Below are 17,314 nucleotides of genomic sequence, written 5' to 3' on the forward strand. Positions count from 1 at the left end.
ATGCTCCACTAAGCCACTCTTGATAACATCCAATGGAAGCTACTTCCATAGCTGAGCCTTCTTCATTTGAGTTGCTCGGGTTACTGTAGCAAAGGCGGTCCCTAACAGACAAGGAGCATGCTCTTGAGTATGCTAACAAAATTGAGCGTACTCTATTAAATTGATTGAGTATACTTAAGAGCACGCTCTTTTAGAGGATTGTCCGCATTGTCTGTTGGAGGAAGTTGTCCAAAGAGCACCAAGACTACTGATTTAAACACATTTGTGCTGCTCGAGGCCATAAAGTCTTCCAGAATAAATAGACTTTATAATTAAATTCACTTCCTAGCAGGCAAATTGCATGCTTTCAAAGTAGATTAAGCAACGCTCATCTGCATGTTCATCTAGCATAAAGTGAGCAAGCTCTTAAGAGCATGCTCTTTGCTTCTTAAGGACAGCTAATAAATTCCATTCAAACAAGTCTTTTTTGATTTTCTAGTCCCCGATATACTTAGTACTAGGACCTGAACAATTGAAAAGTCAACATGCAACTACAGTCACTAAAGCTTTCATTCTTCTTTTTAAATAATGATTTGATTTCAAAATATGATCTCCAATTGATTGTCCTTTTATTCTTTGTTTATTTAGCCGATCCTTAAAAATGTAAAAAAAATTCAGTAGATGCAATGATTGTAAATTAAAGATTTTGTGTTGTTTGGTTGTTATTACTGTAATGGATGCAAATTGGTAACATACACTTATCAAGATAGAAATGATCTCAAGAGCTTGCTCATCTTAAACATACTAGATGTCATCTAGTAGATGTAGCGTTTCTATCAGTTTATTCAGCTCTTGAGAGTATGATCCTTGCCTGATAGGAACAGCTTGAAATATCCTGTTTATAGCAGTGTTATTCAGTTATCTGTCAAGCTTAAAATTCTAAGACAGTCTGTGACCAAGATACAGCTAGTCCAGATCGAACACTAACCATCTAGATGAGTGTTGTCAAATTGTGTGCCGTGGTTTACTATCAACGGTGACATGGCTTATCACCAAGTTGAACCGTACAAAACAATTTGAACAACACTGACTTAGATCAATCTGTGGACAACTTGTGTGTCGCGGTACACAATTGGGGTTCCAAATTTTTTGAAACACCAAGAACCGTATGTTATGTACGGATTCAGTTGAAGCTTCCATTCAAGAAGTGCTGCGAAAAATTAAAGGTTGTCCACCTTTGACCTAGATCATACCGAAGTTATAAGCTTGAAAACAGAGTAAAACCAGACATTTGAATCCAATGAAGAGTCATCATTGATGACCAAGCAACACAAATCTCTCCTTTTTTGATTATGAATGATGGACGTCATGATACAATTGAGTATGAAAAGTGAGAATGAATTAAAAGATTTTAAAAAAAAATTAGATTCAGCAAAAAAAATTTAAACATTAAAAAAATTTACCAAAAAAAAAAAAATTAAAGTTTTTGTGTCTACATAAAATGAAGAAGAAATGAGAAAAGTCTAGTTGTTAAATTGAACCTTTATGTTAGAGAAAAAAAAGAGATAAAAAAAACTCCTTAGATATAAATTAAAGAAATGAAAAAAGGAAATATGTAAATATTTTCACTATTTATAATCAATTCTACTTTTAGAGATGAATAAAAAAAATTATTTTATGCTTTAGATTGTTAAGGATAAATTCGAGCGATCATTGTAGATGTATATGATGATCGGGATTATATTTCGGTCAAGAAAATTTATATAGTAAAAATTGAAAAGAGAACCTTCTGTATTATTGGAATTCTTAAATTTAATAAGAAGAAATGATGCAAAGAAATAAACATTTATTAAATGATTAAAATTAAGACATGGACTTTTGATGCTTTTATTGATTTTTATGTTTCAGGATCACTTATTACAGCGGCTGTTCACTTATTACGTAACGAGATAAATCCACTTTTTGAAAACCAGACCCCACTCCTCTGCCAATCTCTTAAGTTTCTTTCTTTGTACAAATTGATTTCCAAACAAGTCGGCTGTAAGCTTCAGAATCATATTTTGTCTTCGACAAGCCCGATCAACACATATTGAAATGATGCCTTCATTTTGAGGTGGCAGTATACTTGAAGCCAAGTGGCAGCTACTTGGCCGTATATTGCCACCTCGTCACGAGTGGCAACACAATATGTACCTCGGGAAGTTTGCAGCTATCGTCGTTGACTCCCGATGGTTGTTGATATTTGGTTTGCTTTTGAAGGATGCAGTCGGTCGATTGCCAACTCTGTAAGCCTTACCATAGTCTAGCCTGATTGTGAGGCTACTATATGTATTGCCACCTTTCAGGACGAGATGCTTTGAATAGCCTTATACTCTTTCCCAGTAGTGGACAACCTGTTTGCCTCCGTAATTTATTAAAAATGACTTGAATTATATACATTGTGTGGTTTTGGTGGAAGCTTAATACCAAAGTGTACGGCAAAAAACAAAAGATTGTCAACCACTGCTCTATTCTTTATCGGCACAGAGCTCGATCACCAGCAATGTATTTAGCGATATCAGGGAATACCATAAGAAGGTATACACTTGACATTTGATCAGCTTCAGAGTCAGTCTTTGGCTTTCCCAATCCATCAAGAGCGTTACGCATTAAGTGATCTTTTCCATAGAATTAATGTTTCTTTATCTATGCTAATGAGAATGAGTATACTTGTTTAGGTGAGTATGCTCATTGTCTACTAGGGTATAAGATACATATACCAGTTCAAAGCATTGAACAATGTGTCAACATACACACGTGAATGCACCCTTGGTATTGAAGATTATCCTCAACCTTTAAATTTATTAGGCATTCTATACTTTTTTATCGTAATAAGGAAATAAACAAAGTAAGTATGTAGATAACATAGAAGCTGATATGAATGCACTAAATATTTTTTATGACTGCATGTAGGGGAATAAAAATTCTGTACAGCAATTAATTATTTAATTTGATAAGACAAATAATAGATAAAGTGAAAATATAAAATTTGATAACATTTTCATTGACTTTTGGCATTGGGAAGGGTCATAGACAGGAATTTTTTGAGGGAGATTGAAGGGGTCGTTAGCCTTGGTAAGGTAAAATTAAAGACTTTCGGTTGATCAAAAAGGAATTAGGGGAAAGCCTATTTCGTAAAAATTCTACTCCTTTAAATGGCATTACTTCTTCTAACACCTTGTTGATCAGGGTTGTAGTATCTCTGCCTTTTGCTTCGTGTTCGAATCCTTTGCTGTTATATTGGCAAAGCTCTATTTAGCGATTAAATGATCAGCTTCAGATGTAAATCAATTTCAAGTCCTCAAAAATTCTCCATACTTCGACCTCTATACTTCGAAATTTAATAACATTTCAGATTATCACAACACGAACTACATATGAGTAGGGTTTCTGGAAGCGGTTTTCCAAAAACCGCAAAACCGCACTTTTTGACCTTAAAATGCGGTTTTTAAAAAACCGCGGTTTTGAATGAAAAAACCGCGGTTTTCGAATTTTGTATGTCAAAAAATTCATTTAAACCCACAAAATATAAATTTTTGAAGATAAATTCGAAAGTTAATAAAAATTTTCTATTAACTTGAAAAGCTGGACTAAAATCTTTCAAAATTTTAAGAAAATCTTTAATTTTAAAAGTTTTTACAACAAATAATTTTTTAGACTATTTTATCAACCAATTTGGAACTGAATCTAAATAAAATGGAGAAAAATAGAAAGATTTAATACTTTTATGCATAAAACTCCAATTTTAAATTTTTTAAAAAATTTCATACATTTGTATGAAAATTGAAAACCGCAAAAAACCGCAAAACCGCGGTTTTTGAAATTTTGGAAAACCGCAAAACCGCGGTTTTGGAAAAACGCGGTTTTTCAGAAACCCTACATATGAGGTGCGTATTCTGAGGGGTCTTAGTCAAACCCACAGAACTCATGAGAGGAAGCTGTCGATCGACACAATATTGCATATGGCATCGGGCAAATAGGAGTCAGCGATAGAGCTAGTTTTGGGCGACATCTGTGGGAGGTCATAGACCACAATTGATTTGTACGACCAGCGAAGTAAGTAAGTTTGGAAGTCAAACTTCCCTACCTCCAATTCCCATGGAAAAAAAACTCTTCATGTAGCTATAAACTTTTGGAGAAAAATCAAAAAACTACCATCAATTGTTGCTCACTACCCCCACATCTGCCCCCAAGCCTGCCAAATCACTGACTGCGTCCCTGACGAAAGCTAACAACTAAGCACTTGTCTACAAACTTAATAACTGTTACTTTTCTAGAATATCTTGATTGATAGGTTCAAAAACACAAGCATTCACCAGAATAGAGTCAAAAACACACTAAAAAATATTTTTGACACTTAAGCTTAACATTAAGTGACAAGAACCTTTAAACAAATAATTTGCACAATCAAGCATTTTTCGCGAATTTGCTCTATTTTCAGAATGACACATAACATGACGTTTATGAATATTAAAACAATGGCTTTAAATTGGATTAATCATGGATATAACTTTCTAGGAAAGTCAAAATAGGTCTTTATCAAGGAATAATAAAATAGCTTATGCAAATATAAATTTATTAACATTTATTTTTTACTATTTTACTAATTGTATTATCAACAACCTTCTCTGCCATAAAAAAGTACACAGTTTTGTGCTATTAAATATTTTCATATAAAAGACTGAGACATTCAGTTACTTTATTTTAGTTTTTCAGGTATTACAAGACCATCATGGCATCAGTACTCAAAAATATTAGATTAATACTTATTATTGTCCTTCATATAAAGTACATTCAGTCATATCCAGCTGATGTGTTGATTGATGAGATGCAGGAAGTAGACGACGGGACGATTGACTTGAGTCGTTTTGGTGATGCAATTTTTGGTGATCCTGATGAAAGTGTTGGACGTATGGTTGATGAGTGGACACCAGAAAGTGGAACTAATGCTGAGGAACTTGGAAATTATTTTGAAGGCGATATTTTGATTCCATTTTCGGAAGCACGTAATGGATTAGTCAAGGAATCATCAAGATGGCCAAACAATGTCATTCCATACGTCTTTCACAGTTCTGTCTCAAGTAATGACAGGAGTTTGATCAATCAAGCTATAAATGAATACCATGCAAAGACGTGCCTTAAATTCGTCCCTAGATCATCAGAAAAGGATTACTTGTCATTTGAGTCATCCAGTTCCGGTTGTTGGAGTTCAGTCGGTAGAATTGGTGGCAAGCAATCAATCAATTTACAATCTGGAGGATGTACAAGAATTGGAACGATTGAACATGAAATCATGCATGCTCTTGGATTCCTGCATGAACAGAATCGATATGATCGTGATGATTTCGTTACTGTTGTGAAGCAGAATATTAAGCCAGGTAAGCAGTATAGTCAAGAGTCAATCTTTAAGCCAGTGGTGGACAACCTATGTATCGCGTGTATTAAGTATCCTGGACTGCTATGCTATGATATATCATGGTATGATCCGTATGTCGTGTGCGGTTTCAGTCGAGGCTATCAATCAAGGTGCCCCGCAAAAGATTAAAGGTTGCCCACCACTGTCATTGAATTGAATTTGAATTTGAGTTTTTTTTTCTTAGTCAAAACTTGATTAAGAATAATGAATCATCCCCTAAATTCTTGAATAATTTAGATACCTTACCAAACTTTGAGAAGGCTAGATACGGAGAGACGACAGCATATGATGTGACTTATGATAAAGGTTCAGTAATGCATTATTCCGCAACAGCATTTAGTAAGAATGGACAGAAAACAATCGTATCTAAGGTAAATGCACTAGATTCATTGCAGAATTAACAATTCCGAGTGGTCATCAACTGGACATTAGCTTGTCATGAATTATTTGCTGTCCACTCGGGTATATAACCAAGAACTGATAAACTAATAAAATTTCTAATCCTTAACAAACCTAATTTTACATTACATCCATAACTAACAAGGTTGAAGATGAAGATGCACAGAAAATGGGTCAACGTGATAGCTTTTCTGAACGTGATCTACAGAAGATTAATAAAATGTACAAATGCAATTAACATGACTAATAAATTAATACAGTTTAAACTACTAATATCTGTAAATCCCCAAATTTTAACATAAATGATTATGCTTAGGATGGAAGTGATGGGCAAATGGGACAGAGAAGTGGATTTGCTCGAAGTGACTTGTTGAGAATTAATGCAATGTACAAATGTGACGGACAAATTAGTGGAGGAAGTCCTGCTGTAATTTCTGGCGGAAGCAATGTGGCTCCAGCAAGACCACCACCCAGACCAATTATTCCAGGAGGTAATGCTGCTGGAGCTTTAATCAGCGGATTGGGATCATTTTTTCAGGCTCTCGGTTAATACTAAGGAATGGACATATCCAAAACATATATATTTTAGTATTTTTGTTACTTCCTTTCTAACCTCAAAATACTAATAAACTTTGAAAGACATTTCGATTACCTCAAACAAAATTAATAGTGTGTGCTTAATTTATTGACATTTTAAAGGATCCAGCAGGAGAAAATATGATGGGTCAACGAGAAGGTTTTGCACAAAGTGATCTGCTCAGAATTAACAGACGATATTGTGATGGTCAAAATCCAGGACCAGCTGGGCTTACTGGAGGTAATGGATTTCCTGGCGGGAATGGACTTCCAGGAGTAAATGGACCTGGCGGAGGTAATGGATTTCCTGGAGGCAATGGACTTCCGGGTGGCAACGGAAGCCCTTCATACATTGATTACATTGACAATGGTGCACCTCCAAATTATCCGAACTATGGTGGATTTCCTAACTATGGTGGGCCTCCTTTTGGAGGACCTCCAAATAATGCCTATCCACCACCGAATCCATATCCGCCACGACCTCAACCTCAACGACCATTTAGACCAATTTTCAGACCACCTATTTTTGGATGAATTTATTTAAAATATGAATAAAGTTGTGAACTTTTTATTAATAAATTTTCATTATTGACTAATGTTTAGTAATAGTTTCAGGTATTTTACTAAGGCAGAATCTTAGCAGCTATTTTGAACGAATTTCTATAGTACTCGTGAAAAAACAGGTCATAAATTGTCCTTTAACTTCATTATAATGATGGGATTTTAACAATTTCACTGCAAATTTTCCGATTTTTCGCTCAAAATTTCAAGGTATTCATGATCACAAATTCCTTCTTTTCCTTTGAACGTAATTAATGAATGGAGCCTGTTCAAATTCAGATTAACATACAAGAGGGTCTTAATGATTTTACGACAATTTCTCTCATATGAGAGTCATTAGACGTCTTGATGAATATATTTACAACGTCCTTGTCATGAAGTGCTGCCCAGAATATGATCAGAAAATTATTAGAGCAACTTTACATATCGTGGTTTAATAAAACGTTTAAATTACTTGGCAAGATAATAAAAACATTGCAGATTGATACACATTTGTATGATTTGAATCAGAAACAAATTGCATCAAACGATATGCAAGTATCAAAAGATATATCAGCTATTCTATTGTGAACCCTATCCTATCCTAATCAAAGACTGGGTCAGGATTGGTGTAGGTGGAGTACCCTAGGATAGCTCTGTCTACCCGGTTGAGTCAGAAAAGGTGGCTATGGTACTGTATGCCAGGGTAGTGTAGTGCAGCATAGAATAGATTAGGGTGAGGTAGGGTAGGGTATTCCGGATAGATTATGAAACCTACCCCAATCAATTCTTAAAATTGTCCTAAAATAAATTTAGAGTTAGTAAATTACTCAAAGTTGCCTATCAATTTAGCAACTTAATGAAACAATTTATAAGCTACAGTAACTGCTTAGAGCTACGTACTGCATAGTTTGTTTATACAAGGAAATCATTCTTCAAATAGAAAGGTGAATAGAATTAACAAAAAGCATTAAGAAGTTATTTTTCCGTTCATTATTTGAACATTTTACAAATAGCATTATTTAAATAAATATATTAATTTAATTGATAAGGAAGTGTATGTTCATATTAAGGTTTATCATAATGTCATTGCAATGAAAATTAATTGGAAATTAGGTGATATATGGTAAGTATAAAATAAAAGCATTTCAGTCGAAAATTTAGCAGTTCTGACTGAAAAATGGAAATAATCAAAGTATTTCTAGTTCTTTTAAATATTTTCATCAGCCAAACATTGGCACTTCCAGCTTTAAGCTATGACGAAGCACGATCGCTATTTGCAGTAGAACCAAATGAATCGGCTGGAACAATGTTGAAGGAATGGTCAAAAGGTGATATGAAAGGAAATGCAGAGGAACAAGGACCATATTTGGAAGGAGATATCATCATATCTGATGCTAGAAATGGTGTAGCGCTTCCAGGACAACGTTGGCCAAAAGGAATCATTCCATACGAAATTGATGCATTTTTAAGTAAGATTTAGGCCTGCTTATATCCAACATGACTTAATATTCTCAATTCCTTTACAGCACAAGAACAGAAAAACATGTTAAGCAACGCAATTGATGAAATCAAGTCCAAAACCTGCGTAAAATTAATTCCAAGGGGTGGCGAGAAGGACTACGTTGTCTTCAAAAATGATGATTCAGGATGTTGGAGCAGTGTTGGAAAGACTGGTGGCAGACAAGTCATCAATTTACAAGCTCCATGTCTCAGAGTTGTTGGAACAGCTATACATGAAATTATGCATGCCATTGGATTTTATCATGAACAAAACAGAGGTGATCGTGATACTTATGTGACAATCAGGAAGGACAACATCCAAAATGACAAATACATCAATTTTGAGAAATTGTCACCTGAGGAAGAAGACAACTTGGGCACTAAGTATGACTACAAAAGTGTCTTGCATTATTCACCATATTCATTCTCCAAGAATGGTCAACCTACAATCGAAACAAAGGGAGCTCCAAGTACTAGTGATCAAATGGGACAAAGAGAAGGATTAAGTTCGAGTGATATCTTAAAGATCAATAGAATGTACAATTGTACTTAATGATATTGATGACTGACACTGTTTAACATTCGAAGTTTAAGAATTAATGAAGTTATACCTAAATGTTATAATAAAAATACTGTCTATAGATACATACATAATTCTATGATTTTTTATTAAGTTTTAAAAAATGTCAAGTAATGCCAAAAGAGGTATGCTTCAGAAAAGGGTGAGTTCGGAGTAGTAAACCTTTGAAACATGTTATCTTCAGAACAGATCAGTTGTGCATGATCTCTTTCAGATAACGACTGAATCTTGACATCTCTGCCCAATTACTAATACAACTGTTTCTGTCAACATTATCCTTCCAAATTTGCTATTGTTCATATGATCTTATACTTTATTTGTTCGTTATATTTGAGATTCAAATAATATTTATTGTACATAGTTGAAAACCCCTTTTCATACAAAAATTCAGTCTGTTTTTAAACTCCAAAAAATAAACATCATTGTGAATAAAATATGATCATAAAGGAGTTCTTAATTATACTTCCCCCAAGTCATAAGTCAAGATTCAACCCCCAAGGTCTTAAAATATTTTCTTCGCATAAATTTTGTATAATTATTTTCGAAATTTTCATGGGAACTTAAATTTTTAGGAATTTTAAATAAATTTTGCTGAAAAAAGCCATAAACTTTCATTATTTCAACACATTATTGCCTGTAAATTAAAATTATTAGCCGATAGCAAGCATTTTTATGCATTTTATTACTCAATAAAATTTGCAACCATAATAATGTCTGGGTATAAAAGGGAACTTGCTGCATTTCATAGTCTGATAGCTCTTTTCAAAAGGCTAACAACATGGAATTACCAGAGAAGCCTGTAATTCTACTTTTAGTTGTTGTCGTTTTTGCAACAATTGAATCACATCCAGTAAATAAACCCCCTTGCAATAAATCAAGCATTGCTAATGACCCCAGTGAAGCTGCATCACAGAAACTTTTGATTGGATATTTTGATAGAAATAGGCGAGGAAATCCAGAAGAAAGGGGACCATATTTTGAAGGGGACATTATTAGAAGTAGCTTCAAGGAACTGCGTAAACCACCAAACAAATGGGCAAACAGAACTGTACCTTATCTAATTGCTGTAACATTTAGTGAGCTGACTATCACTTTTATAAGAACATTTGCATTTCATTCCTCTTTCCAGATCCTACCCAGAAAAATACATTAATGAAAGCAATTGCGGAAGTAAACTCAAAAACATGCATTAATCTCATCCCTAAAACCAATCAAAGAGATTATCTCGTATTTAAAAATGACCCATCTGGATGCTGGAGTAGTGTTGGCAAAATCGGAGGTGCACAAGTTGTTAACTTAGAAGATCAATGTTTAAAAACTGTTGGAACTGGAATCCATGAAATTTTTCATAGTGTCGGATTATATCACGAACAAAATAGAATCGACAGAGATGACTTTGTGGATATAAAAACGGACAATATTCTCAGTTCTAAGCTGGTAAATTTTCAAAAAACAATGGAAAATGTCTACAACACTCATGGTGTGATGTATGATTATGGAAGTGTCATGCATTACTCGCCATATTCATTTTCTAAGAATGGAAGAGCCACCATTGAATCTAAAGGAGATCCAAAAACGAAGAGCATTATGGGACAACGAAATGGAATGAGTGCAAATGACATTGAGAAAATCAGAAGGATGTATAACTGTACTGTCAATAAACTATAATTAAGGTTAATAAAATTTGCATGCAGAATAAAGCATGAATAAGTTGCAATTCAAATGAAATATCTGGTATTTTGAATAAATTGGAATCTTAGACGGATTTCTCTGTTTTTCTATGCTCTATAATCATTTACAAGCAGTTTTGTAATCGTACAATTGTAGAAGTGTATGGCACAATGCTTATTTATTAATCAAACAACTTCCAAATGGCTTCAATTATTCACAATGATGTTTATTCTTCGGAGTTCAAAAACGAACTGAACTTTTGCATGAAAAGGGGCTTTCAAATATGTATAATACATATTATTCAAAAATTAAATGAACGTTATAACAAGGGGCCTGACCATGAAATGGTTTTTGGGATTGAACCGAGTTATTATTTGGAAATGCATATTTACCATAATTTAATGTGCCCGTAATACATTAATTTGATAAGAAATGTATTTATTAATATTATCACCTTACTTAATGCCATTGTACCTAAATTTTGCAAATGTGTATAAAATGAGACTTCTTGCTTGTACTTATTATTCCAACTTCAAACGAAGATATAATGAGTCGACATCCAATTGTTTTGCTATTAACTATCTTCATAGTCAAAACTCATGTAAATTCATATCCAATTGAAGAAAATTTGCTTGGAATATATAATTTCAAAGTGGAACCAAGCATATTTGCAGGAAGAAAATTGACTGAATGGGCAGAAACTAAACATTTTGGGAATCCAGAGGAACAGGGACCATACTTTGAAGGAGATATAATCTTACCCAATGGAAGAGCATTTTTTACACGTTCAGCTAGAAAATGGAATAAAGGAATCATTCCTTACGAAATATCAGGATCATTTAGTAAGTTCCTTTCTATTATTGTCTTTGTTGTCAATTAGCACAACTCACTATGACTATTACATTGATTACGTATTCAATTTTAGCCGAGGATCAGAAAGCAACCATCCAAAGTGCCATCCAGGAAATCGAATCAAAGACTTGCATCAAACTAGTTCCTCACACCAGTGAAAGAGATTATGTCATCTTTGACAATGATAAGTCAGGATGTTGGAGTAAAGTTGGTCGAATGATAGGTCCTCAAGTGATCAACTTACAAGATCCATGCTTTAATGTTTTTGGCACAACTATTCACGAAATACTTCATGCTGTCGGATTATTTCATGAACAAAATAGAAGTGATAGAGATGACTTCATAGAAGTTATTAGAAAAAATATCAGGAATAAATCACTTTTTAATTTTGAAAAGTTTGTTCCTAATGTGTATGAGGCTGAGGATATACAGTATGATTATGGAAGTATTTTGCATTATTCACCTTATGCATTTTCATCAAATGGGCATCCTACAATTGAGACAAAAGGAAGTCCAGAAACCATCAATCTTATGGGACAACGAGTAAGATTAAGTGATGGAGACGTTAACAAAATTAATAAGATGTACAATTGTCTTCAATAAGCTCAACTGTCAAAATGAAATTTGAATTTTGTAGAAATTGAGCAAAATTTTAAAAAAATTATATCCGTTAAAATGTTCCGAATAAATTCTTCATCTTTACAAGCTTATAATGCCTTTCCTAGAAATGTATTGGAACTGAAACAAACAATAAATAGTTCTTAATATTCTACATTAATTAACTTTAATATTCATATTAAGGATTATGAGAAAATCAAGAAAAGTATTTTACAAACATTGAGACTCACACAACTTTTAACAAAACAAAAAGATCCAAATTTGTTTGACTTAATTACAGTAACTACAGTTCACTTTCTAATAAACCCTGTCCACTAATGTTGATAGCCACATCGTTGTGTTCAGTAGAGCATTTCTCAGGAACAAAATTATGATGACAAGCCGGCGATTGACAATTATTTATTTTACACTCTAATGGAAGCGCTGGATGTTCTATACATGGCATGAAATATGACTGGTTTGCTGCACATTGTGATGAAAGTCCTTTCTGTTCCTCTTCTTTTTTATATTTTCCAAAAAAGTTGCAAAATCCATGCACTAAAAAGTAAAATATTAATAAAATTCAATTGAACAAGCATTTAAGAAAATACTTACAGCAATTAATAATAGAGCAGCAATTAATACATATATAGAAGCAGCATGCAAGGAATATTAACTGAAAGAATGCAAGAAACACGACAGTAGACTCGTTCATCCTTCAAAAACACAGATTAAAGACGTTTAGGTTTATGAATAGAAAAAAATATTTGTTCCTTTTTATTCCACATAGAAATTCACGTTTGTTACACAGAAATTTAAACGATAATAATGACAAATTGGATTATAAATTCTTTAAATTATTCATTATCTTCTAACAACTTTATATCAATAATGCGATGTTCAACAGGGCTCATAGTTGGTGGCACTTTAATGTACAAAACTCCTTTAGAGATCCAGGTTGAAATTTTCTCGATATCAAGATCCAACGGCAACACATATTTTCTGCTAAAATTTCGTTCAATATGGCCAAATTCATCTTCCTTTTCTGCATGAGCAGCTGATAGTATAATAGTATGTCCAACGGTCTTTACCTGAATTTCATCTTTTGTAAAATCATGTATATCCACAGCAGTCCTGAAGAAGCCATCTTTACCAATAAGTAATTGCTTAAAACTTTTAGGATGATGGTTTGTTAAGAATTGTTCAGGATAATGGATATCTATATCATCTCTCAGATGACGCTGTAATGTTGGTGAACGCAATGGTGACAATGTACGGTCTCTTGGGCGCCTTGGACAGTCCATTTTTTTAGGAACACAAACTTTTATGAGACACAAATAATCGAAAATAAATTTAAAAAAGTAATGGACGATTCTATAAGTGATTAGTAAGCAGCTCGTATGAAAAACAATATAAACTTACTAATACAATGAAGTTTATCTTCTGTTTTATCTTATAAGAATGTACTGCTGATCACGTAAACATTTTGTGTCATAAAAATATATCTATAAACTCATATCAGTGCTCGTGCTGCAGTTTTTAATATTGCGCATAATCTTTGACTTCCTCCTTGACAAGAAGAAGTGCCAAAAAGTCACTTACAGAATCTGCCGTTGTTTATTAAAAAGTATTTCTTGTATTTGTGGATAGCTATATATATGTAGGCTACACGCGCTTCCTATACGATAAATAATTACGTGCTACATCTCTTTTGTCTTGGTTCCATTGCGTCGTAAATGTTAGTGTTTACATCTCGGTTTCATAATATTTTCATTCTCTTTTTATAGACACTCCTATGCATGATATCATACATGTGTGGTGAGATGGAAAACTTAATTAATTATTCATGATATTCTTAACGGATGAATGCTTTTTAAATTTTTCTCCCGGAAATGAAACTTTAATGACAAGGATTTGACAATTTTCATTAACGGGTTTTGAAAATTTAAAAATTTTCCGCCAATTTTCAAATTTTCTGAATAACGGTCAAAATTTATTTTTTTGTAAACAAATCTTAGAGAAATATTTTGATGAAATCAATCATTTCAATTTTTAAGCTAAGTAAGGCTTTTATAAAAAGAAAGTAATTACTTATGTACTAAAATTCTGTTGTTATCACTTATTAATGTAAAGGAAGGACTTGAAAAGTCGTAAAATCAACGTTATAAAATAAAATAAGAAATTTGCGAAATTTAAATAATTTAAAAGGATATAAATGAAAACCGGTCAAGCAACAGGAAGTAGAGATATGAATCCGCAATTTGTAACCAACGATCAAATCACAGACATTGAGTCTTATAGAAAATTAGTGAAAAACTTTCTGGATCTTCGACGATACAAATCGGCCTTATATTGGTCCGAAAAAGTAGCAGTGCTGTCTAGCAACTATCCAAAGGATATATATCAAATTGCACAATGTATGTATATGCTGAAAGAATACAATCGAGCTAGTCATGTCATCAAAAAGAGTGGATTAGAAACAAGGAATTTACAGTGTTTGACTTTATTGATTGAGTGCCTTTTTGCCTCAAATGACTATCAGGAAGCACTTAATCTTCTGAATTCGTCGGAAATTGAGGATTTGAATACATCACTACATGATGAGACCGAAGTTGATCCAACAATGAATCAATCGAATGATAATCTCCGAAATGTAAGTCAATGCCATGTGTGCTGTTACTTATTATTAACGAAATTTATTAATTATAGGACATGCTTGCTTCGTTGTATTTACTAAAAGCAAAAATTCTCGAGTCAATGGATAAGAGGACATTAGCAATCGATTGTTACATTCAAGCTCTCCAGAAATCTGTGTATTTGACTGAAGCATTGGATGCATTGTTGCAGCATGAAGTTCTGATGTCATGGGAAGAAAAGGATTTACTTCAGCATATAATGCCGAATAAGCAATTTGGTAACGATGCAGACTTGAAGATATTAAAGCATCTTTATGATCAGAAATTAAAGAAATATTATTCAACAACTAATCAGGTATGTTCTCATTGTGACTATATCCAGTACAAAAATTGATAATTTATTTCTTATTTAGGCAGTACATCCCGAGAAGACACCAAATAATGCTCATATACTAAATACAATCAATGAAAAGATTAAAGCCGGCGAGACAATAACAGATTCTCGTAGATCCATTGGTCTTTCAACATCCACAACCATCAAATCATCTACAAAAGCTTTTCTCACACCAGGAGTTCAGACTGTCATGTCACCGGCCAATAAAATTCTTAATGATCTCAAAAACACATCTGCATCAGCCTTTTCAATTCAAGCTAGTCTTACGAGAGCCTCATTGCTTAACAATAGCCGTACTTTGAATACCAGCAAGATTACAATCAATACGATTAAAAATTCCGAGGATGCTTTGACAGCCGATAATGCGCTTAAATTACTAGAATATAGTGTGGATATTATGGTTGCAAAAGCTGAAGAATTCTTCTACAATTGTGAATACAAAAAGTGTTTAAAGATTATCGAAGAGTAAGTGCTTAACATTCCCTTGAGTTTAATATGCACGTAATTTTCTTACGTAAAATTATACGTACGTAATTCAGATTTACGTACGCTTTTTGTTTTTACGTACGTTTTTCTTATTTACGTACGTATTTCTATTTTACGTACGTTTTTCTTAATTACGTACGTATTTCTATTTTACGTACGTTTTTCTTATTTACGTATGTATTTACGTATATCTAAATTAATAATATTCAATAAATTCTCAGAATTTTAGATCGTGATCCCTACCATAAACGAAGTTTATTTGTCCAAATAGGATGCTTAATGGAATTAAAGGACTCAAATGGTATGGAACACATAATCATCACCAATATTTCACCATAATATTGATAATGTCCTATTTTTTGCAGCATTATTTTACACAGCACACAAGCTTGTCGATTTTAATCCTGATGATGCAATATCATGGTATGCTGTTGGATCCTACTACATACTCATTAATAAGACAGAACAAGGTAGGCGATATTTGTCAAAAGCAGCATCTCTTGATCGTTTATTCGGACCAGCATGGCTGTCTTATGGACATTCATTTGCAAAAGAAAAGGAACATGACCAAGCTATGGCTGCATATTTCAAGGCAACACAATTAATGCGTGGATGTCACTTGCCATTATTGTATATCGGAGTTGAATGTGGATTAACTAAAAATTATGAAATGGCTGAAAAGTTCTTCTATCAAGCTATGGCACTTGCACCGCTAGATGTTTTTGTTCTACATGAATTGGGAGTAATCAAGTACGAGTCTGAGTTATATGAGGATGCTGAAGAGATTTTTAGATCAACACTAAGTATGGTCAATGAAATGTGTAAAAAGAATCAGGAGACATTGAGTGAACGATGGGAACCATTATTAAATAATCTCGGACATTGTTGTCGAAAGAATAAAAAACTGGCAGAATCCTTAAGCTTTCATACACAAGCACTATCATTGAAGCCATTGAATGCACAAACATATACTTCAATCGGTTTCGTGCTTGCTCTCATGGGACGATTAAGTGAGGCAGTTGAGGCATTCCACAAAAGTTTAGCATTAAAACGTGATGATGTTATTACAAGCACAATACTGAAAACAGTTTTAGAAGATTTAGTTGAGGAAATGGTTGAAAATGATGATATTGTGAAGGAATTTAAATCCGATACAATGCCGGGAGAAGCGACAATTGATACGAGTGATGAAATAAAGGAAAATACCGAAGCTAATAGGAAATTGAAATTCGATGAAAATGAGGATTTAACTGAGATGAGCTTAGATTGTGACTAATAAATTTATTTTTTAAGTACATGAAATAAACATCCATATGAAATACGATTTTTACACTTAAGCTTACTCTCTCTCTCTTACTCTTTATTGCCTCTCTGAGCTTTTTCTTACTCTCTCATTTTTACTGCCTCTCTCGCTCTCTCTTTGATGATAAAAGTCTGTTGAAATTAATGAAATTAAATATTATTTCATCATCTTATGAAATTAATGAAATTAAATATTATTTCATCATCTTACTGTTAACATATTGTGATTACCAGTGTGAAGTATTAACTATAATAGATTTTATGTCAATAGTAATCGCTGTTCTTGCTGACCTCTTTTAACGCCTTTTTCAATTTTGAATCTCTACAATTTCTACACATGTTTT

General features: G+C 33.3%; 5 protein-coding genes across 5 annotated transcripts; 4 read left to right on the forward strand and 1 right to left on the reverse strand.

Annotated features, from left to right (window-relative positions):
• Positions 1-4,711: 4,711 nt before the first annotated feature.
• LOC139097706 (hatching enzyme 1.2-like) lies at positions 4,712-6,496 on the forward strand. The gene is made up of 3 exons (XM_070649654.1): positions 4,712-5,396; positions 5,672-5,805; positions 6,150-6,496. The coding sequence occupies exons 1-3, from the start codon at positions 4,751-4,753 to the stop codon at positions 6,381-6,383; spliced, it is 1,014 nt and encodes a 337-aa protein (XP_070505755.1). The 5' UTR covers positions 4,712-4,750; the 3' UTR covers positions 6,384-6,496.
• A 54-nt stretch (positions 6,497-6,550) lies between these two features.
• Positions 6,551-6,943, forward strand: LOC139097722 (putative cuticle collagen 80). The gene has a single exon (XM_070649672.1). The coding sequence runs from the start codon at positions 6,551-6,553 to the stop codon at positions 6,941-6,943; it is 393 nt and encodes a 130-aa protein (XP_070505773.1).
• Positions 6,944-8,129: 1,186 nt separating this feature from the next.
• On the forward strand, positions 8,130-9,005 carry LOC139097711 (zinc metalloproteinase nas-4-like). The gene is made up of 2 exons (XM_070649659.1): positions 8,130-8,421; positions 8,479-9,005. The coding sequence occupies exons 1-2, from the start codon at positions 8,130-8,132 to the stop codon at positions 9,003-9,005; spliced, it is 819 nt and encodes a 272-aa protein (XP_070505760.1).
• Positions 9,006-13,009: 4,004 nt separating this feature from the next.
• On the reverse strand, positions 13,010-13,456 carry LOC139097723 (heat shock protein 27-like). The gene has a single exon (XM_070649673.1). The coding sequence runs from the start codon at positions 13,454-13,456 to the stop codon at positions 13,010-13,012; it is 447 nt and encodes a 148-aa protein (XP_070505774.1).
• Positions 13,457-13,651: 195 nt separating this feature from the next.
• Cdc16 (cell division cycle protein 16) lies at positions 13,652-16,992 on the forward strand. Its single transcript, XM_070649665.1, has 6 exons — positions 13,652-13,890; positions 14,286-14,805; positions 14,862-15,143; positions 15,202-15,647; positions 15,890-15,969; positions 16,034-16,992. Exons 2-6 carry the CDS (start codon positions 14,368-14,370, stop codon positions 16,942-16,944), a joined length of 2,157 nt encoding a protein of 718 aa, XP_070505766.1. The 5' UTR covers positions 13,652-13,890; positions 14,286-14,367; the 3' UTR covers positions 16,945-16,992.
• The last annotated feature ends 322 nt before the right edge of the window (positions 16,993-17,314 follow it).

The sequence above is a fragment of the Chironomus tepperi genome, unplaced genomic scaffold (assembly GCF_022539635.2).
Source record: "Chironomus tepperi strain 1889 unplaced genomic scaffold, CSIRO-AGI_Ctep_v1 contig_429, whole genome shotgun sequence".
Classification (NCBI taxonomy): Eukaryota; Metazoa; Arthropoda; class Insecta; order Diptera; family Chironomidae; genus Chironomus; species Chironomus tepperi.